At 37.9% G+C, this 23,749-nt stretch overlaps 1 protein-coding gene across 5 annotated transcripts in view; it reads right to left on the reverse strand.

The window, feature by feature from the left end:
• RB1CC1 (RB1 inducible coiled-coil 1) overlaps window positions 1-23,749 on the reverse strand; it is a 215,843-nt gene that overhangs the window by 15,409 nt on the left and 176,685 nt on the right. For all 5 annotated transcript variants that reach the window (XM_089678426.1, XM_089678422.1, XM_089678425.1 and 2 more), the window contains exons 18-19: window positions 21,051-21,099; window positions 16,755-16,802 (exon numbers count right to left, since the gene is read on the reverse strand). In XM_089678426.1, the coding sequence (XP_089534552.1) occupies window positions 16,755-16,802; window positions 21,051-21,099 (97 nt within the window). The remainder of the gene's footprint in view (window positions 1-16,754; window positions 16,803-21,050; window positions 21,100-23,749) is intronic.

Here is a 23,749-nt window from a genome sequence, read left to right on the forward strand (position 1 = left end):
GGCGCCGGAACCGGCGGGAAATTTGAAGATTTTAAAAAAATTTCATTTTTTTTCTAAACGAACTTTACATAGTAAAACATTGCTGTTTCAAACCATTTTACATACATTTTGTCCCTAGTGCTTTGTCCTGTCCCCTGTCTGCATTTTGACTGTTCTTTCTGCCTGGAAACTTAGAAAAGTCCATGGCGTCCAAAAAGCATCCCTTTAGGTCAAAAGTGGGTTTAGATCAGCTAGAGAACAGCGATAGTAAATCAGAACCACTTGCAGAATTGAGTGATGATTCATGGGGAATTTCGTCATCAGACACTGAAAACGATTTTGCGACTTTGCTCAGTGATGTGCGAACTTGGTGCTATATTTCAAATTTCAGTATTTTTGGTTTGATTATATTATTGAATTAAATTTATTATTTTTTATGATTATTTATTAAATTATAATTTATGATTTAGTGTTTTAACATACCCGGGATGTTTAATAGACTCTTGTTCGGACAGATTTCAGTGAGTTATTCCTAAAAATTACAGCCTACAATAAAAAAAACTACATATTTCCATGCAAAATAATGGTACCGCTTTCAGCACCAAAAATCTGAAATAATCATACCTCTAGGGAGGTTAATGATATCTTTCAATGTTTTTCTTACGCCTATACATGGTTGAAAAAGTGATTTGGGTAGAGGTATTGAGCTTAATCCATTTTTCCTTTTTTGTTTTTTGAAAGGTTTTATTTTTTGCACTATAAACGAAAAATGACTGAACATTTTTAAAAAAGTGCGTTTTTCTGCGTTTCTGTTATAACATTTTGCAAATAAATAATCTATCTACACAAATTTAGGCCAAAATGTATTCTGCTACATGTCTTTGGTGAAAATAACCAAAATCAGTGTTTATTATTTAGTTGGTAGGAATGTTGTAGAGTCCACAAACTATGGTATATAGCTAAAAATTTTGAAAAATCCTGATGCACTCTTTTCTTGAAGCCCAAAAATGCCAGGACAGTACAAATACCGCCAAAATTACCGCTTTTTGGAAAGTAGACAGTCTGAGGTATTTAGTAAGAAGCATGGTGAGCTTTTTGAAGTTGTCATTTGTTGTGGTAAAGGAAGAGATGAAAAACATTTTTTTACATACGGTCACCAATGCAGTACAACGTCATCATATAACTGGTGCGGCTGTGATCAGGGACAGTGACTGGCGACAATATGTAAAAAAAAAAATAATAATTTTTAAAAAATTGTTTATTATCGTCACTGTCCAGACAGAGGAGTCATGCAGCCTCATAGGACATGCAGAGAAGAATGAAAACACCTCCTACAAGCTTTAACCAGTGCTTGGCCAGACACTGATAGAGGTCACAAGACTGCTATATACTGCTGATGAGAAAAGGTATTAAGCAATTTGTAGTTACTAAAATAATTGCATTTCCATGTTCTGTGCACTGTGGGAGACCAGATAAATGCAGGGTCCTGGGTTTAGTAACACTTTAAGCAGAACTAGAAGTATATTTTTAAATGAACAACATTACAAATTAAAAAATGTGCCTGTATGCTCCCTGAAAAAAATGTTTCTTGTAACTTATTCAGAAGGTCTACCCAGCTGCTATGCAGATACAGTGCAGGACCGGGGATTAAAAAAAAAAAGGATTTATTAAAAAAAAAATGTATTTATAAAAAAAAAAAAAGTTTAATTCTGTTTTAAAAGAAATGTTTAAAATTCCTAGAAACAAAACCCTCTAATTTACAGTTATTAAACTGGTAGGGAACCGAACTAGTTGGTTCCCTACCAGTTTGACACAACGCCATAGCATATCTATAACAGCAAAAAGTGGCCAATGTAAATCCTACTGGAATCTAACCAGCACAAAGTCGAAAAACCCTTAAAGCATATTGCAATACTTAGTTACATTTAGTATTAAAGACCACTTTGACAAATAACATATAACAGCCTTTTTACAGGCAAAATGAAAAACAGATGCTTACTTTAGATCTCATTATACAATAAAGTAAACCAATAACTTATTCTATAAGCAAATACAAAATGTCCATTTAACTGCCTGCTTATCATATCACAAAGTCCAACCAGTGGGTTAACAGGGCTTACACAGCATAATTTTATCTCCTTGGTTGGCATGCAGGCAATCATGTTACTCAGATGGTTGGTGCCATTTAAAAATTCAAAACATGGTTATATAATTAAAAAGCTTGTACTCATTTATTCTAAAAACTGCTAATACAGTTTATAAATGAAAAGCATATTTGTGATGCACTGGTAAATGAAATCCTTACATAATGGACTGCAAACCAAAAAATCACCAGAAATACATACAAGATAAACGAACATGGGAGCAGAAATACGTGCATTCCAATAAAAGGTCAAGAACAGTTAGATGTTTAGCTCAGATTCAATGACCACATAGCTATGACTCCTAAGGGAAGAATCTACTGAGATATGTATAATTAAAAGTCAAAATAGTGTCAATAAATCTGGAAATTTGGAAGGAAAATATACAAAGGAATGACCCATGGAGGGAAAGGGCGTGGCTTGTAATCGAGTCATGCGAACACAAGGTTGCAGGGAGACGGTGTTCCTCAGTATTCAATAATTGTTCTGTCCCCCTTTGTAATGTACAGCGCTGAGTGAACTATTGGCGCTTTATAAATACTGTATAATAATAATAATAATAATAATAATTCCAGCATATATTTTCTGGGTCGATTGTTCATGGCTGAACTTCATGAGTGTTCATAAGTGCACAAAATATTCAATTGGTAATTGAACTGGTGAAAAAAACTGGAATTTTGACATACATGTAAATTTTAAATCTTGGAGCGTGGTACTGGACACAGGAGTTGATTCTTAGACAATGTGTTATATGTCACTTCCTTTAGGTAATTGGACAACAGCAAAAGCTTTGCTGGGAACCTTCCCCAGTGTAGCATTCCAGGAAGCTCCTGTTTTTTAGCAACCAGTAAGGAGATCACAAAAGAAGAGGGGAAGGACCTGTGTCCTTTACTGTACTCCAAGATATGGAGTTTACAGGTACATCAAAATTCCTATTCTCTTAATCGAACAGGACAGGACACAGGAGTTGTATTTTAAACCATGGGAGGTTCTCAAGCAATATGGGCAACAAAACAGCCAAAACTGCAACAACAGGCCCACAGGAAGAATAAGAAAGGTCAAAGGACCTGAACAGATGATGATCTGCAGTAATCAGCTGAGACCCAAAATGCCGCCGGAAAAAAAAACAAAACACAGGCAGTGATTCAGAGACCCCAAAAAAGGACTGATGTCAGATGTTGTAAAGAATGCAAGAACCCCAACCTCTTGGGGAAATGGGTTCAAGTAGGGAAGGCAGGACAAATTCCCTGAAAACAGAAGCTCTGGAAGAAGGGCAAACTGACCACCCAGCCAGGTAAATGAGACCCCCTGTAATCCTCTCTAAGAAGGAAGGAGATGACTAGCCCCAGTGATTTTAAGCTGCAAGAAGGTGAAGGAAATACAGTCTGCTTTGAGAAGAAGCAAGTAAGAATGTGTAGCAAGCAAAAAAACAGAGAGAGGACAGCAGTAAAGCTCCATTGTTTACCTCTCAAAACAACGGTAAAATAAAAAGGTGCACTGTCTGTGTCTAATGTGGTTTATTGTTAATAAACGTCCCTTTCCCCCCTCTTTGTCACAGGGTGGATGTAACTTTTAATGCTAAGAAGGTTTTTGATCAGGTCTGTTGAGTTTAGCAGTGAGGAATCTGCCAGGAGGTGAAGGACCTGCAGTAGATGATGGCTCCCTGGAAAGATGAAGAGATCATAAACACGTGTATAGGCTTTCTTTTTCATGCTCAAAGGAAGAAGAAACGAGGTGTATCAATCCAGAGACTAGAACACACTGGTCTACAGTAGCCAGCATGTGATGAAAAGCAGAAGTTACATAGTTAGGTTGAAAAAATACACAAGTTCATCTATTTCAAATAGAAAAATACATTAATAAAAAAACACATCAATAATAAATAAATATGAAACTACCATATACAGAAACCTATACCCACAGCTGATCCAGAGGAAGGCAAAACAAACCCTATAAAGCATGGTCTAATTTGCTCTAGCAGGAGAAAAATAAAATTCCTTCATGATCCCCTCAGAAGACAAAGGCATATCACTAGCTGTCAACACATAAATTAATAACGGAACATGGAGCTGGGAGACTGTTTCTCACAGGAGCTCCTGACGCCCGCCATGCAGAGTAGACCTGTGCCAGAATTTCCTTGATGGTATCCCTGTGAGCTTACCTGCGCAGGACGGTGGCTCTGGTTGGGGGGCGCTGGCGGGTCTCGTGTGGCAACCGGTGGCGGTGCGGACCCGCTGGGCGGCACTGGGCTGGGATCCCGACTCTCGCCGGGTCTGGTGCTCGGAGGGGGTGCCTGGTTCTGGTGCCTGAAGAACCCCAGGGGTGCCTGCACGCAAGGGGCTGTGCCAGCTGGCAGCTGGGTGCTCCACTAGCCCGGGGGTGGGTTGGCGGTCTGGGGGCCCAGGAGACCAGAAGACATCTGCGGATGAGGCAGTGCTAATAACCGCCCAGTCCCCATTCAGGATACGATTCGGGACAGGAGAGGTACATAGAGGCAGAGGAAATCGGAACCTCGAATGGTGAGGGTTAGTTGCCGTGGGCAACGGCTGAAGATGTAAACTTCCACTGTCTCTGTTATTTGTATCTGTAAAGGTATATCTGAGAAGTGAGGCTGGGTGGTCAGAAGACCAAGGACTGTGAGGAGCACAGAGGCCAAATATAAATGTAAAGAACATAAATATATTTAACGTTGCCTAGGATTGTACAAGTTTATTGAGAGGAGTGGAAAGGAGGGACCTTTTCTTTTACTGTATTTCAAACTTTGAGTTAAAGTTTGAGTGGGATAGATGGGGTAGAGGGACGGTCCATGATTTGAGCTGTACGTATCTCTCTTCCTTTGAATAGAAATGTAGAATGATAAAAGAAACATCAAATGACTATGAGTAGGATGAATCTCATGACCTATAATGTGAAAGGTTTACATTTTCCCACTAAAATGCATAAGATACTTAGAGAAATCCACCAACATTCTATAGATGTAGTGTTCTTACAAGAGATACATTTAACATATGAATCTAATGTTAAGTTATATTCGAGGCACTATCCAACCTGGTACTATGCAGACTCACCAATTAGGAGGGCTAAGAGAGTAGCGATTGGGTTTTCAAGGAGGGTAGGCTCTGATGTGGAGAGGGAATTGGTAGACCAGAAGGCCAGTTTTTTTGTGTAAGAGGGAAAATGCAGGGACAAAATTATACATTGGTCAACATCTACTGTCCGAATCAAAATCCAGGGGTGTTTTTGCAGAGAGTGCTGGGAAAAATTATGGGGTTTAAGAAGGGTAGTCTGATTCTGGCAGGAGATTTTAATTTATGTTTGGATCCATGGATGGACACGTCTTCAAATGAGCTGAGAGGAGGGGGAAAAAAATTAACAGGGTTAAAAAAGATGTTACATCAAAGTCAATTGAGACACCTCTACAGGATCCTGGGATAGAGGAAAAGCTAAGGGATGAAATAGAGCAATTTTTTCTTCTAAATGAGACGGCTACTATTTCGGAGGCACATAAGGCTTACATTAGGGGGATCTTGATAGCTGCTAGGTCCACACAAAAGAAAGCCACGTGATAATCATGGAGTAACGCGTAAAGCGCGGTGACGCATTTCCAGTTGACATACTTCCGGTAGACGCCATCTTAGTACACTCAGTGTCCCACAGTACACCCATAGCACATGGGAAACCGCTAGTTTATACCTGCCTAACCGTGAGTGTTCATTTGGCTATTTCTGTTACCATTTAAATAAATATTATCACACTATGGAGGTCTTTTTTGTCTATTCCTCTATGGTCCTGTTTTATATTATGCATCCTTGAGCTGGACTACGGGGACCAGTATCTGAGGGGGGACCAGATCTGTCAGTGGAGACTAAGGGGAGCCATTGGAGCCAGCTGTTTGTCCTTATGGTGTGGAGTACCTGCTGATTAAAGAGTTGTGGCCCCTAGGGGTCGAGTTAAGGCGATGAGGAGGCACTCTAGCCATTTTAGGATTGAGATACACCAGAGTGTTGCACGAGCACATATAGTTGGAGTGAACAAGTGAAGCACTTTATAGTTGCACACCAATTTTTGCACATATTGGTTTGCACTACATTTTTTCTGTCATTTCAATATGTGTATATATCCATTGTTTTGAGCTCCAGTCAATTTGAATAGATTATATTGAGTGACATATCACTTTTATATATTCTTTTTCTGCTATATTGATATATCTTTATATGTATTGTTTTGAGCACCAGTCACTTTATATTGAGGATATTGAGTGACACACCATATTTATATCTCCCAATCGGAATTGGGGGGTTCCTTTTGGCACAGTTTAGGTCATTGTGTGACCTGGGGTTTTGCACATAATCACCAGAGACTTTAAGTGTGTTTTTAGCACTAATCACTGTGAATTGATTTATTAATTTATGCATATTTATGGTTATATATTTTAGCAGAATATAATATTCTTTAATCACGGTTTATTAAATTTATTATTTTATATGCATAGCACTTCACCATCATCTCAAATATTATTGGGAATAAAGCTAACCCCCTCAATAAAAAATATTATACCAGGTAAATTACATATCATTAATAAATTAAAGAAGTGCTGAGAAGGGGTAGGGTTTTCTGGATCGGGCGTATAAATTTGATTAAGATGTTGATAGTCCCCAAAATTCTGTATAAATTTCATATGCACCCAGTTTTTATACCAGGATCCTTTTTTGGGATAATAAAAAAATGAATACTTAAATATATATGGGCTATAAAAAAATTAGAATTAAATATGAAATTTTGTGTAACAATAAAGGGAAAGAGGGATTAAATTTGCCCAATATTAGGTTTTATTATACTGCGGTGATGCTGTCACGAGTAGTAGATTGGACATATAATTCACGGGAGAAAAGTTGGGTTAAAATGGAAGGTATTTTAAGTAATGCACATCTTGAGAAGATTATTTAGATACCACAAAAGTTTTGCAATATGGATGAAATTAGTAGCACGTTGACACAGGAGGTTTTGAGAGTGTGGGATGGAATACACAAGCATATGGGGTGGAAGTATAATTCTTTATTGATTCCTTTGGTGGGGGTGGATTTTTTTTCCTGGGAATGACAATATTTCAGGGAAGTGGTTTAAAAATTAGGATACACGTTTAGGGGATATAGTGAATAAGGGGGAGTTGTGCACGTTTCAAGATTAAAAAAAAAAAAGATTTATTTGTTGTATTAGATGAAATGAAATATTATCAATTAAGACATTTTGTTTCAAACCTTACCCAGCCACTGAGGATATGGAGGATATGCTACCATTTGAGAAAATGCTGAGCTCTGAAAGAGCACCAAAGCATATATCTTCTATGATACATAAGATCCTTATTGAACTGAAAGGATTGTCCCAAAGACAGATGTTTTGGCAAGATATAATACAAGTCATACAAGAGATAGCCAGCATCCACCTTACATTTTGCAAATGGAAATTAACTAGGCATCCAGTCAGTAACATCTGAAGATCAGGGGGTGGATACGTGGAAGAACATTTAAGGGTATTAGTACCCACTGATTCCAGAAGTGGTGATAGCCTTTGGAAAAAAATCAGACACAGATCTTTGGCAGAGAATTCTTTAGTAAAACAGGCCACATTTTATGCATCTGTGTGCAAGCCTGATTTAGGAGGACTCGAGCGGTGTAAGTGTGAGACCATGCTCTGAAACAAGGGAATGGCTATCAACCTGAGTACTTGAGGTTTCCTTAAGGCATGCAGAATCTCCCTTGCTTGTCCTATGTACTCCCATTCCTAACCACCATTGCTAAGAGAGAATCTTCCCCTATGGGCTACTCAAAAAATGGATGCAAACTGAGGGTGCAAGAGTGTTCGTTATGAAGGAGTTGCAATACCCCACCTGATCAGCATGGGATCAGCAGACAGGTCCCCTGCTGATCAAGGCAGAGTCCACCCTGAGTGAAAGGCTCCTAACACCAGTCAAAATAGAGAAACGTATTTTTTAGTTCTTTTTGCCAAAAAGCTGTAGGGGAAATTAAACAATTATAAAAATTATTTGAAGTCAATGGTACCAAAATATATTTACCTCACTTCTGTATCATACATAATAATGTTTCTGCTGAAATAATAGGCTCATAGCTAAAATGTGAACATAGCTCAGGAGTTTAGCTGGTTAAGCAGTATTGAAGAGAGATCTAATTGGATAATTGAATCTGCCTCCACTGCTCCGTTAATCCACTAATCTATTTATTACTAAACCAAAATATTGAAGAATGAGCATGTAAATATGAAAATGTCACATCAAAAATGACTTTAAGGTAAACACTGTAATAGTGAATAAAATATGTTAAGGGGTGCCTTAGTGCTCTAAAAGCAGTACGTAGTTAGTTTGTACTCACTGTGTTCATTTTAAGTCTTACAGCAGTTTTAAAAATTTTGACTGGTGTGAACCTTTCATTAACTCTTTACACATTGGCTAATTTAAAACCTACAGGATAGACAGGAATCATCATTTACATAATACAGGGGGTAAATTTACCAAACGTGAAAGGCTGTATGACCAAACTGTCGGAGTCATACTTTTTTGTAAATAATCTAAATGCAATCTTATTTTCTATATCAAAGCCGACACTTTTGGTATATGAATGTATGAAACAAGCGAGTGCATAGAATGCACAGGAATATTAGTTTCCCACAAGACTGGAAAAGATGCACAGACTACGCTGCTACATCATGCCGTCAGAGCACTGAATAATGGCCTGTATCCTGACCCCAATTCCATATATGACTCTGTCTTCAATTACATTTAAGGACTGTTTTATTATAACATATAACCTGTTTAAACAATGCCAAATTTTACTGGCTAAAAAGACATTTATTTTAGACTAGTCAATTATTTTTAGAACATTATAACTGTAACAGAGCAGGAGAGTGCTATCAGACAAATTGCATACATTTTCTAATGAATTAAAGTGACAAAACACTCACATTTTTATTAATATAAATATGGTTTAATATTAGTTTAATGTACCTTCCATCTCTCCCTTCCACTGTTTCATCTCAGAAATGCACCCTTATTTAGTTGTCTTAGATTTCCTTTTCTAGAGTGCCTGCCTCTCATTCTCATGCCCTACTTGTAAATGTGAACGTAGCCACCACTCACTGCTCATCTCTGCAATGGACTACACATCTACATGAAGATGCATTCAGTGCCGACCTGCAACATACACAAAGTCTCTCCCTTTTCATTTTGCTGCCCACGTCTCCACCCCCGCAACTCAGTTTTGGTTTCTGCCACTGTGCAGTCCAATGTCATCTATAATAATCAGTGGTACCGTGTATCCGACATATCCCTCACCTTACTTCTCTGCCTTTGAAATAGCTACAGCTCTGTCTCAGTCTCTCTCTCTCTTGCTCTCACTGTCTCTGAGTTCATCATAGGAGGAAGAGTATGATGGGAGTGGACAGAACTAAGAAAACAACAGCCAGTGATATTAAAAATGTTTGTAAAAGATTACTGTAAAAATGTATGCGTTTAGTGCCATTTTGACTATATAAATATTTTTTTTTTATTAAGTGTAGAGTTTCATTTATTAGTATTTTCAATGTATGTGTTAAGGATGAACAAGGATTTGTACGAATTTCTTACAAATGTAGGCAAAACTATGCTAAATAATTATTTTAAGCACTGTGCTGACAAATGTGTCCCTAGTTTTGATGTGCAATTGCATTGCATTATATCAAATCACAAATTGACTTATTATTCATTTGAGTTGCTAATGGACAGTTGCCTCATTTGTGTCTTCTTACAGCTTCTGTAAGTTTAAAGCTAGTAGAACTAGCTAGAAGAACTTTAGTTATAGTGCCAATGTCTGATACAAGACAATTGGGTTGCAGTTGGTGTCTAAGTAAACCATGACTAAAAGAAACAAAGTATTATCATTGCTTCTGAAATTTCTAGTGGCTGGATGTCTATGGCTTTAACTGGTAAACTGATATATTTCCACTAAAACTATCCATAGACATCAAATCACAGTTTGATATTCACGCATGATCCAAGCACAAAAATATCTTTCTGTGCTATATCTTTTCTTACGCATCCACCATAGATCCCCTAAGCATGTATATTTAGGCCTATGGAGGAGTCTGGGTAGACAGCATAAAGATAACATCAAAGATGACTGATTTGGGAAAACCAGTAGTAACATCTAATGACTGTAAAAAGCTTTATCTACTATTTTCCCACAAATGGAATGTCAGTGTGAAAGGGTCTTAAGAGTAGGCAATTTATGAACATTCTAAACCTGTAACACCGAATATACTGCAGAAGCCTGCATCAGTTTAACAGAAAAAAGGATTTTTGTACTGTAAAATCCTTTTCTTGAAGACCATTGAGGGGCACAGGAATTTATATAATGTTGCGTTACACTGCCACCTACAAGAATGGACACTGGCAAAGAAAAAAAAAAAACTGTGCGACTTCACAGGAATAACCCTTTCTACTCCCAAGCATGCCATTTTTTTGGCAAAGCAGTACTAAAAGCCTATGCCCAAGAAAAAGATTTTACAATAAGCACACATACAATTTTTTTCCATCCATTGAGGGGCACAGGAATTGAAATACTGTAAGGATATACAAAATTAGTTTGACTGAAGAAAGGGCAACAACCTCCAGAAAATCAACAAACAGAACTGGACAAAAGCATTCAGCCCCATTCTGAGAAGGAAGCAGACAAGTCCATAGGATGAATTCAATGTATCAAACTTACACTAAAGGCCATTAGCACAAGGTGCACAGTAAAGGGGGGTAATGACTATGCGGGAGAAACCCCAAAATAGAGTGAACAGCAGACCAGAAAAACAGGTGGAATGACACATTTCAATGAAGGGAAAAAAGGATACACAACACACAAATGATGTGGTCAAAACCCCCAGAAGGAACTTAAACAAAACCAGGTCTTGGCAAAAAGGATCGGTCAGTTAAGTAGGAAGTCCATAGACCTAATAACTCTGATTTCCTGGGATCAAGTGTCCACCAAAGTGTCTGATCAGACCACTAAATTTGCTAGGTGGTACTTGTAGCAATTGTGCATACAGAGATGGACGCGGTCATCCATCTTGTTAAGAATCTTCGATTTTGTATCATTTTCTCTCCCAAATCAGATTCCTCCGACATCCCCCCTCCCTCTCTGTTGAGCGACATGTGGTCTGTTTGTTGCAGAGATCACAGGCAGCAAACTCATTGGGAGGGCGTCATGGCTATAAAACCCCCAACCGAGCTGGGGCCTAGATGTCTGTTAACTTCTCAATCTGGGATATCGTAAAGCCGTAAACCAAGTCCTTCACTGATCTCAAAGGCATTCCAGGTAGTCGTAAAAACAGACTTACATTTAAAAACTCACTTTTCCATATAATTTTATATCTTCAAATAGGACATAATTACATAAACAGGGAGCAATATTTGGACAGCTTATTTTAAGACAAGTCGTCTGGTATATTACACCCCCTAGCTGGCATATACAGGAGAGCAGAAAATTATATCTCTTTAACCATCCAAGCAGGTATCTCATATTTCATATGTAGACATTCCGCAGAAGATTCTGGATATTAATCTACTCATGGATAGAATGTTATATGTATCTAGGAAAAGGTATTGGCCATAGTATAATTTGTGAAGGCTTTGGTCATAGCCTGAGCTCCCCGCCTACACAACCCCCTCCCCAAATGAGGCGATTGGTTCTCTGCTTCAGGGAGACACCCTGTGGAGTTCCTAGAAAAAGCTGAGCTACGCTGAGTTGAGCTAAGTTGTAGATTCTCTCTTTTTAACATCAAAACTAACGTTGGGAGATAAGGCATCCTTTTGGCTCATGAAACCTGATCTGCTTAAACCAGAACGTTTGGCAAGTACTTTACCTCCCTAAATTCCTTTCTGTTATCTCTTTGCTGTGGTATTGCTCTCTGTATATTTATATATTGGCTACATCTTTTTCTGTAAATATTTTTATTGCACCCTTTTGACCTTTTAGTAATAAATCTTACTTTCTGAAAGTGTTGAACTGTTTCTAAAGCTCTTTAATGCAAACTAAGAATCCCTGCCTCTGAAAAGCACTACTGTATGTGTGTTTTAAACTTCGGTATATCTCTGCCTGCGGTGACAGTGGTATTCCGACGTTTATTTAAACATTATAGTGTTATTGCTGATATTTCCAAGTTTCCTCTTTCTCTGTACAAAAAAGAGGTGGTGGCAGTGTGAAGGGTTAATTGCGTAATCAACCTGACCCAGTAACAATCGCTCCCAGGCTGCCGGCACAAAGGCTGTAGTCCGTTAGCTGGAAAATCTTTGTGCAGGGTGCAGCTGGGCATGGCATTGTTACGCACGTGACAGCACGGTTTTAGATTGGCTAGTCCTCCGATCACGAGTTTGGTGAGAAGGGCTGGGGTCTGACGCCACGATTGTCACAGTACTGACCAAGGAGAATCCTGAATCAACTAGCAAACAGCAGTTTGCAAAGATGGTGCTAGAAAGCTCAGAAATTAAGCCCACAGAGTCAAACGACGAAAGAGGCAAGGTGTGAGGAAATACCTGTAGAAAGGCAGGCAAGGGAAAGGATATAGACTCTGGTAAGTTAAGAACAACCAGGATGGCTGAAAAAATAATGCAATAAAAACCACTAGAAAAACTCCAGAAGAACCCTCTTGAAGCGCAATTCTGTTTATCTGTGGTCCCTAGTCATAGGTTTAAGAATGTTCCTGAAACCACAGATCAATGTAAGTGTTAGCATCTGTGGAAGGAGAAACATGAGATTTATTTGTACAACCAAGAGAATATTCCTGGTTGAAAGATGAAAGCAAGGGAAGATTCCTGATGCTCTTCTTCAAAATGCTGTGAATCCTCCAAGAAAAGAGGAACTAACCCTAGATGGGCAATTACCCCAAAGTCAGTATGGCTGTCTGAGGTTACCTACAGCAGGAGACTAGCGTGCTCTGTTAACCATCTAGGGAGACACAGGGTCCGCCTCTGGCAAACTTGGCCTGCTGTGGATGGCCTGAGGTATATACAGAAGCATGAACTTCTCCTCTGTATTCAAATGCTGCCAGTGAATTGACCCTACGGGGATCAATGTGCACAAGCTCAATGCTCACAGCATTGTCTTGAGAAGGAACAAGACTACCTTTCCTGATGTGGGAATGACTCCTATCCTTTCTCAGTAGTGAACACACAGTAGTATCTGAAAAATGTCAAATAGAGGCCGACCCAAGAGACCTGTCAAGTGACAGTGAATTTGCTTTGTTTGCCAGCTAAATCTATTTTTGAGCAGCGCATCTACTTCTGTTTGCTTGTAAGCACATTTTTAGACTAATAAATAATTTTAAAAGATTGATTTTATACTATGTGGAGTGTTTGCTTTTATATTCCCTTCTGCGTGCCGGATGGATGGTGACAGGGCAGAACACACTCTAGCCTCCCATGAAATCTCAGAAGATGGTATCAAGGGTGGATTCCAAGAGACAACATCTCTTGGAGGCTAGGTGAGTCAGATGCTCTGAAAGTGCACTGACATCGCAGCACCTAGAATGGACAACAGACCCATGAGGAGCCAGAATTTAGATGTCTGTAGTAAGCCATTACAGCTGAAACATACGTCTCCAGACATCTCTCCTACCTCTTCAATTGAAGAGGGGTCTACTCTGGCAATGGTCCCTCTGGAGGGATTTACGTCATTCTTGCACAGTTTGGCAGATTAACCTCACAGGCAACTCAAGACTGAGGGCAGAGCCAGTTAAAGTAAAACTGGGAATTAAGAATGGAATCTAACTGCTGAACAGTAGGATCCTGAAAGATAAGCACGCTTGCTATCTGCCAAGTTTTTTGCTGTTAATTTAAAATGCTTCTAAAGGCTTAAATGACAAACATGTTATACTTACCTGGTTTTGCACAGAGCAGTCTCGATCCTCTTCTTTTTGTGTCCCCTGCTGGTGGTCCTGGCTCCTCCCCCCTGCCAAGTACCTCCAAGTCTTTTGCTAGGAGGGCACCCGGGCAGGCTCACTCCCAAGCCATGTGCTGTGTGTCCATTCACACATGGATCGCAGCTTGGCTTTGCTCCCACTGTCTCATTGGCTCGCTGGCTGTTATCGACAGCAGCAGGAGCTGCACACAGAAGGTTTTTACTTTAACCCTTTCAGACCAGACTTTCGCTGCCAGGTCCATACATCTAATGCATCACAGAGGAGACATTCTCTTTATTGAGAAACATCTCAATAAAGAGAACCTGCCATAAAAAAAAATCATCACAGGTGATGTTAAGCAAAAAAAAAAAAAAAAAAAGTAAAGTACAAAACATTTTTTTAAATTTTTTGCAAAAAAAAAAATAAACTTACACCCAAGCACATAACATCCCCCACACGTATGAATGTAAACGCACACATCAGGGTGCCTACGAGTGAAAACGTTGATTGTGATACACGTTACATATCGCCACCCACACCGGAGCGAGAACAATAATTCTAGCACCATGGTTTGGCATGCTGGGTATCTATTTACTCGCCACAACCTCGTCTTTCATATTTGCAAAAAATGTGTGTAATTTATTGCGTTTACTTGCCCTAAAATTCACTTTAGTGTGATTTTTACAGAAATTTTGTTTCCTAGACCATTGCAATGATATTGTGTGACAAAAAAATTGGAACTACTCTGCTTTCAGAAAATATATGTTTGGGGGTTTTGTGTAATCTTCAGGCCTAAAATGATTTTTGAAATATGTATGCAAAAAAAATGCAAAAACAGCTCTGGCAGCAAAAGGGTTAATGCATAGAAAGCATTAAGGTAAAAACCTTGAGCCTTTAGAACCACATAAAGGTTTTTACCTTAATGCATTCTCTGCATTAAAGTGGTATTAAACCCAAAACCAAAAATGTAATGTATATCGCAACTTACCAATCTATAGATATAGATGCATTAGTTTTCTTTTTTTTTTTTAGACTTTTTTCCCCTATGTGAAGGCCAGCTCAAACTTTACAGTCAAATACAGAAACAGTTTTTTTTCCTTTGGGTGAAAGATTTTACATGAACAAAAGTGGTCATTGCAAGCACAAAATGGTTTGAATCAGCACTCTAATTATTTACAAGAGAGCTTGTTCTGTTGAAAAACACCAGACTTACTGGCAGGATTAAAAAGAAAACAAATGTAGCATTCACATCTAAGAATTGGTAAACTGCAATATAATAATTGTTTTGCTTGTGGGTTTATTACTGCATTAAGGTAAAAAACCTTCCATTGCCAATGTTATTGCCATTGGCTACTGATGCTGTCAATCCAGTAATGGAGCTGGGGCAGGGCCAAGCCGTGTTGTGTTTGTCAATAGATGCATGTAGCCAAGCTCAGGCTTGAGCCTGCACGAGTGCCCCCATAGTAAGAAGCTTGATATGGAGCAAGGGGAGAGTAATCCTAAAGAGGAAGATCAGAGAGCTCTGTGCAATGATAAGTGAAGCATGTTTGTTACTTAAAAAAAAGCTTTTAATTTTACAATCACTTTATGTCACTGTTAGACCAAGTATAAACAACATATACAGTATCTGGGCATAGACAATTGTTTAACAAACTCCTCTCACAGGGAAATTGCTTTGACACACTCTCAGGTGTGGCCCAAGATCCTTTGGGTGCTTTCAGTCTGATCATAAGAATGGAGTGTCATCTGAAACTGAGAGTGGCACTTAACATTGTCAAGTACAGCACTGTCTTTTTATGAAGATATTCATTCCTATCAAATCCAAGACACGAGTCAACACACACATCATTTTTGTTTGTGTGTCTTGAGCTGGGAATCCACACTGGAATAGACACATAGGGGTTGATTTACTGGAAAGTGCAAAATCTGGTGCAGCTGTGCATGATGGTAGCCAATCTGCTTCTAACATCCGATAGTTGAATAAAGCTTTGGCAAAAAACCTGATTGGCTTCTGCAGAGCTGCACCAGATTTAGCACTCTCCAGTTTTAGTAAATTAACCTAATAGTAATATTTAGGCTTTCATTCAATGTGCATTTTGTTTCAAGAATGCTAGTTTTCCTTATGGTAGGGAATACAAAGGCATAAATGGCACTATTGGTCTGATGTGTTTACAGTGTAATTTGCAGCAAAGCTTATGGAAATATGATTGTAAGCTTGTGATTAAAAGAAATGTCAGTGGAAATGTAAGAGTATGTGAGCAAAACAAGCAAGATAACATATATAAACACAGTCATTTATGGGTGATGAGAGCAAGGTGGAGATATTACAAAACTGCCTGAATTGATTTTATCTCACAATTACTTGAACAATTGCTATTGATCAAACTAAAATGTCTCAAAACGCTTTGCTGAATCCAGTAACAGGAACTTCATTTTATAAAAGCCCATATTCAAGAGGGCTGTCACTACAATATTTAAAACCATGCAAGTTCAGATGAGAAAGAAGAAAATTACATCACAATTTATGTGGACTTGGTGACATGGCTGAGCTGTGAGGCGGCCAAGTTTTTGGGATTTGAGAATCTTAGGTCACACGCAGAGGACATCAGGCAAGCTCAGTTTAAATCAGTATTATTAGGGCAAGTGATTCCATGTTTAAATGCATATAGACAACTAAAACAGCATATCTTATATCCTTACCAGCCTCTGATTCAGTCGTTTATTTTCTTCTTCTTTCAATTGCAGCGTCTAAGTAGAAAATAAATTCAAATTAAATACAAAATAAAGTCAGCAAGCTGAAATTCATAACTTTTTTTATATGACTTTTATAGACAGGCCTTTGTTTGCTTTGCTTCCTCATAAAAGTCAATAAGAATGCAAAAGCCAATCAAAGCAACTATGCAACAATTCAAAGAACTGAAATTGGACACAAACTCCAACACACACTGCATACAAAAGACAAAACAAGTAATGCTAAATAATAGCAAGTTGATTGAGACAACAGGCTTGTAAAGACGATAAGTGCATACACACACCAGTCAGGCAAACTGCAATGTATTTAACACACACACTTTAATTTGTTATGTTATACGTTAATGTGCAGAGCTTCAAGGCAGTCCACTCATTTAAATAGGCTGCTTAATGCACCACACAGACCTAAATTACAGGGTCTAATGAGCTCCAAACTGTGCAGAGGGAATTTGTACTGAACACAGTGCCATCCCCATTTCTCCAAAATACGCAAATCAGTGAAAACACCATTCTTATGTCTGTGGTGACCAGGCTTGGAGGAGACACATAAGAAAATATAATTTCATTCTGTGCAAAATTTATGTTGACTGTCATACTATAAAACATGGTTAAGAATAAATATAGTTAGAATAATTGGCATCGAGGGAGTGTCTGCTAAGGCATAATAAAACACCTCAACCCCTTAGACCCTGTGATTGGCTATGTTACCTCTGTAAACACCCTCTTCAAGAGCCACATATGCCGGCTGCATTTGCAGCTCCGCAGCTCTCGATTACCACTGGAACATTGAAGGAATGCTAAGAGTCTTTTATGAGAGTCGTTGACTCTAATGTATCAGATTGGACTATGCAGCAACTGAACCACTTTCCATAAAACAAAAAAAAGGTAATTTTAACCACTTGACCTCCGGAAGATTTACCACCTCCCCCCTTCATGACCAGGCCATTTTTTGTGATACAGCGCTGCATTATTTTAACTGAAAATTAGGCGGTCATGCAGGGCTCTGCATAAATTAAATTTATGTAATTTTTTTCCACACAAATAGAGCTTTCTTTTAGTGGTATTTGATGACCTCTGGGTTTTTCTTAATTTTTTGTACTATAAATGGAAAACCACCGACATTTTTTAAGAAAAAATATTTTTTACTTTCTGCAATAAAAATTTTTTAGAAAATCAAATTGCTTCATAAATTTAAGCGTAGATTGTTTGGTTTGTGCAAAAGTTATGGTGTTATATAAACTGGAATTTTTGTTTAGAATACCAGCGATTTATAGTGGGACTGCGATATTGCTGTGAACAGTCTAACACTGACACAGGAGGGGTACAGCCAAACAAGCTTTAAAAGCTCTTTTCTTTTTTTATAACATGAATGTTGCACTTACCTGCTCTGTGCATTGGTTTTGCATAGAGCAGCCCTGGTCCTCTTCTTGCGTGTTCGCTCCCAAGCGCCTCTGCGTCCATAAGACACACAGAGCACAGTTCGGCCCGCGCTCCCTCCTCGCTGGCTGGGATTGACAGCCAATGTATTGTGGGGGCTGGGGGGGACCTACACACTCCAAGTATTGTATCTTCATGCATAGCCTTCAGCCTTTAGAACCACTTTAAAGCACAATTATTTCTATCTCGATGAGTTTTACTTGCAGTACGTTGGAACTGTTCTGGGGACAAGGTTTGCACCAAGCTTTTCAAACCTGTATGTGGCAGATTGGGAATCTAGGAATGTATGTCTGGATGATAAATTTGCTGCAAACTTTGTCCCTTGAAAGAGGTTTAGAGATGATATTATATTAGCCATGTGCAAAATGAAAACATTTGTTTTGTTTCGATTCATTTCTTGACTAATTTAGTCTCACTCGATTTGTTAAATTAGTTTAATTAGTTTTTTGGAATTTGTTCCGTTTCGTTTATTCGAAATTTCAAACAGATTTGAAAATTATTCTAACATTACAATCCATATATGTTTTTGATGGTATATGGGCTATATGAAGTGTTGCACAACCATATTGAAAATTTCTATTTTTTCAGTAAAATCTTCACAGTGCCTTTATTGATCACTACTCGCATCACCATAACATAGCTCACAATTTTTATTGTTTTGTATAGTGTTTTATTATCTTCTATTCTAATGTATTCTATTTGAATTTGAACTTATTCTATTCAAAATGTGAATTTTGGAAGACAGTTTTTTTCTATTATATTGTTTTTCTATTCTATTTTTTTATTTTCTATTCTTATCTTTCCTATTCTATTCTTATCTTTCCTATTTTATTCTTTGATTTTCTATTCTAATTTATTTTATTCCTTTATTTTCTATTCTATTTTGTTCTGTTTTACTTTATTCTTTTGTATTCTGTTCTATTCTTACATTTTCTATTCTGTTCTTTATTCATCTATTCTATTATTTTATATTCTATTCAAATTCATTCTATTTGAAATTCAAATTTTGGAAGTCATGTAAATTTTTCTATTGTATGGTTTTTCTATTCTATCTTTTGATTTTTTTATTATATTCAAATGGATTCTCTTTTTTTCTATTCTATTCTTTGATTTCCTATTCTGTTCTATTCTATTCTTTGATTTTTCTATTCTAATTGATTCTATTCTTTTCTATTCTATTTGATTTTCTATTCTCTTTTCTATGATATGCTAATTGATTCTATTCTTTTCTATGATTTCCTATTCTAAGCTTTTTTATGCTATTCTTATCTTTTCTATTCTTTTGTATTCTGCTCTACTCTTTTATTTTCTATCCTGTTCTGTTTTCCTCTATTCTTTTCTATTCCTTTATTTTCTAGTCTATTTTATTTTATTCTTATTGAATTCAGATTCAAATTTGTTTTCAAAATTGAATTTGTTTTTGAATTTGAATCAATTCGAATTTCGGCAAAATTTTGTTATTTGGATTTATTTAAATTCGTAACTATTGTAATTCGGAACTAAATGAATTGTGCATATCTATATTATATATATATGGAAAGGAACTAAAGAAGAATTAGATGTACGTTGTATTCATTAAGGAGGCTAATAATAGTGACTATTTCCTCCATTTTATACCTTGTATCAGCAAGACATATAACCAGCTTAAATCTACACCCTTCTGCAACATTGTGGTTGATATACTAAAGGCAAATAGACTATGCACTTTGCAAGGGCAGTTGCACTCCTTTTCCCCACAGCTTACTGGTTGTATTGAAGCTTTGTAAAAAAAACAAAAAAAACAAAAAAACTTAATTTTTGCTTGCACAAGACTGGATGATGAAAATTAGCAGAGCTTCACCATATTCACTAAGCTTTGGGGAAAATAGGTGCAACTGCACTTGCAAAGTTCACAGTCTATTTGACTTTAGTAAATCAACCCCATTGGGTCTATCAATCAACCAATGGCACAAGCTGATATAGTTTGCAATACACTTGGATACAATTTTATTTAGTAATTTTTGTGTTCGTCCCACTGTGAGACCGACTAGTGGTGTCAGTCTATGTGTACTTAAGTTGTTGCCCCAGAAGCTGGAAAAATCTCTGTGCAGGGTGAGTGTGTAATACGTCACAGGACCTGCAGAATTTTTTTGCATCGGAGCACATCCCAATGCATGGTATTGTGTTACTCTGCCTTGTACTTACAAGCTGTGGTTCTACCGAAATTAAGTGGCACTGCAGCGCACTATGTCTGTTACAGCAACATAGTGGTGTGAACTGGCTCTAAATGACCTAATCCGCACATTGTCTATGTAAGATATGTGCATGTGCAGACAGACACCAGTTTGGTGACTGGCATAGCAGTATTTCGACCTTCATTTACACATTCAAAAGGGATTACTTACATTTTAGCAAATGAGAATAAGTATATCAGGGAGAGATAAAACTGGCTAAGGCTATGGAAGGACTAGCCTAGGGTACAGAATATGCAAGGAGGAATGGAAGACATATAGGTGCATATATAGATTAGAACTACATGGTAAATGTGTGGGGATGTCTGCATCCTTGCTAAAGGCATGAAAAGAAGAACTTAAGGAACTCCTAAGACTTTTTAATAATTATATTATTTTGTATATACTTTGCTGGACTTATGTTTTGGATATGATAAATACTTTACTTCCTAGTAAAATACCAAGAATGCTTGGAACTTGCTTGAAGGTTGCATCCTTTACATCCTTTTCCCATTACTATATACACTTTATATTATTCACAATAATCTGAAAAGATAAAATCAGTAAATGATGATGGGAGTGGAGAACAACTACTTACTCTCTCTAGCAGCAGTATCTTCTGTTTTTCTTCAGATAACATAGTATCACTGAAAGAAATGGAACATGTTAAATAACTATAAAATGTCATTATGCTTCCAAAAAGGTATGGAGAAACTACAATTGGTATTTAGAAACTACAGCTGTATATAGAGTACTTTCTATCACTTTTTTTTCTGTAAAACATTATAAACACTGTGTTCCAAATTATTATGCAAATTCTAAGTGTCACAAAGATTAAATATTTTGTTTTTCAGTTTAACTCATGGATGGCATTGTGCTCAGGGCTCTTTTGATCACTGAAAACAATCTCGGACACCTGTGATAATTAGATTGGCCGGTGAGCCCAATTTAAGGAAAAACTACTAAAGAAGGGTGTTCCACATTATTAAGCAGAGCACCATTTTCAAGCAATATGGGGAAGAAAAAGGATCTCTCTGCTGCCGAAAAGAGTGAAATAGTTCAATGCCTTGGACGAGGTATGAAAACATTAGATATTTCACAAAAACGTAAGCGTGATCATCGCACTATTAAGAGATTTGTGGCTGATTCAGAGCACAGACGGGTTCATGCAGATAAAGGCACATTGAGGAAGATTTCTGCCAGATCCATGCATCGGATCAAGGGAGCAGCTGCTAAAATACAATTACATAGCAGCAAACAGATATTTGAAGCTGCTGGTGCCTCTGGAGTAACACGGACATCAAGGTGTAGAGTCCTCCAGAGTCTTGCAACTGTGCATAAACCTTCTATTCGGCCACCACTAACCAATGCTCACAAGCAGAAACGGCTGCATTGGGCAGAAAAATACATGAAGACTAATTTTCAAACAGTCCTGTTCACTGATGAGTGCCGTGCAACCCTGTATGGTCCAGATGGATGGAGTAGTGGATGGTTGGTGGACGGCCACCCTGTTCCAACAAGGCTGCAACGTCAGCAAGGCGGTGGTGGAGTCATGTTTTGGGCCGGAATCATGGAAACAGAGCTGGTCAGCCCCTTTAGGGGCCCCAAAGGTGTAAAGATGACCTCTGCAAAGTATGTGGAGTTTATGACTGACTACTTTCTTCCCTGGTACAGAAGGAAGAACTATGCTTTCCGTAATAAAATCATCTTCATGCATGACAATGCACCATCTCATGCTGCAAAGAATACCTCTGCATCAATGGCTGTTATGGTGATAAAAGGAGAGAAAGTCATGGTGTGACCTCCATCCTCCACTGACCTCAATCCTATTGAGAAACTTTGGAGCATCCTCAAGCAAAAGATCTATGAGGGTGGGAGGCAGTTTACATCCAAACAGCAGCTCTGGGAGGCTATTCTGACATCTTGCAAACAAATTCAAGCAGAAACTGTCCAAAAACTCACAAGTTCAATGGATGCAAGACTTGTGAAGCTGCTATCAAATAAGGAGTCCTATGTTAAAATGTAACGTGACCTGTTCAAATGTTTAAAAAGTTAAGATGTTGTTAAAAGTTTGATTGAAATAGCTTTTGATTTCAGTAATTATGCTGCAAACACAACAAATGACAATTTACAGTTTTACAACCTATAAAGTGTTTTAAAACTTACTGTGCGTAATAATTTGGAACAGTGCATTGTAAGTTTTTTATGTTTAAAAGAGGTGATTGTAGCCGTATTAGTGCATTAGTGACAGAAACAATTGAGTTCTGTCCGTGATACTTTTTTTATTTGCACTAACATACAATTTTGAGGACAAGCTTTTGGGGAGTGTCCCCTTCTTCAAAGTCCAGATAGATAGTACTATTTGGACTTTGAAAAAGGGAACACTCCCCGAAAGCTTGTCCTCAAAATTGTATGTTAGTGCAAATAAAAAAAGTATCACGGACAGTACTCAATTGTTTATGTTTAAAAAAATTACTGTTATCATTAGGAGGTTTGTTCAATAAAATTTGAATTGTACTCTTAATAGTTGATAACATGAGAATTATGCTGACTGTTATTTACATCTATTATTTAGGTAAATGAGAAAAATATCATTTGCATAATAATTTGGAACACGGTGTATATAGTATAGTCATATGAGGTCCATAAAATTATAAGAGGCAGAATATTAGCTTAGTGGTCAATAGTCTAAGCAGTTCCTTTCAGACTGCTGTGACTGTGTTCTCTGACTTACCATAAGTTCAGGATGAATTACCAATAAATCAGTCCAGGCTGTTTTGGAATCTAACAGCAAAATAAACATTTTTTGCATTACTTGTCATTTTTTCTTTCTTGGAGTAACCCCTCCTACTTAGCAATCCTTGGGTTTTTCTTTTTCAACTAATTAGAGGAAAACGCCAGGAAGGGGGGAGGGTGTCCTGTGTGGTAGTCCAAAAAAAGGATTTTTTTACGGGTGAGTCAATATCCTTATTTCCTAAATGAGAACACATGCTTTCTGGTGCCACTAATGTCACCAGAATGCCTTCCACCCTGATCCTGTGGAACAGCTGAAGAGGAATCCATAATGGAAGGAAGGTATATCAGCTGGAAGAGATTCCACTGGGTTACCAGTGTGCCCACCGCAAAGGACTTTGGATCTCTGATCCTGGCCAGCAACCTGTCCACATTGTTGTTAAAGCAAGATGTCAAGAGATCAGACAGGTGACAGATGTCCTAGAACACTTCAGGGCACAGGAACCATTTCTCTACATCCAGGGACTGACAACTGCGGGAGTCTACCAATTTTCTACTCAGCAA

The sequence above is a fragment of the Staurois parvus genome, unplaced genomic scaffold (assembly GCF_062004578.1).
Source record: "Staurois parvus isolate SC_StPar_1 unplaced genomic scaffold, SC_StPar_1.0 ptg000205l, whole genome shotgun sequence".
NCBI lineage: Eukaryota > Metazoa > Chordata > Amphibia > Anura > Ranidae > Staurois > Staurois parvus.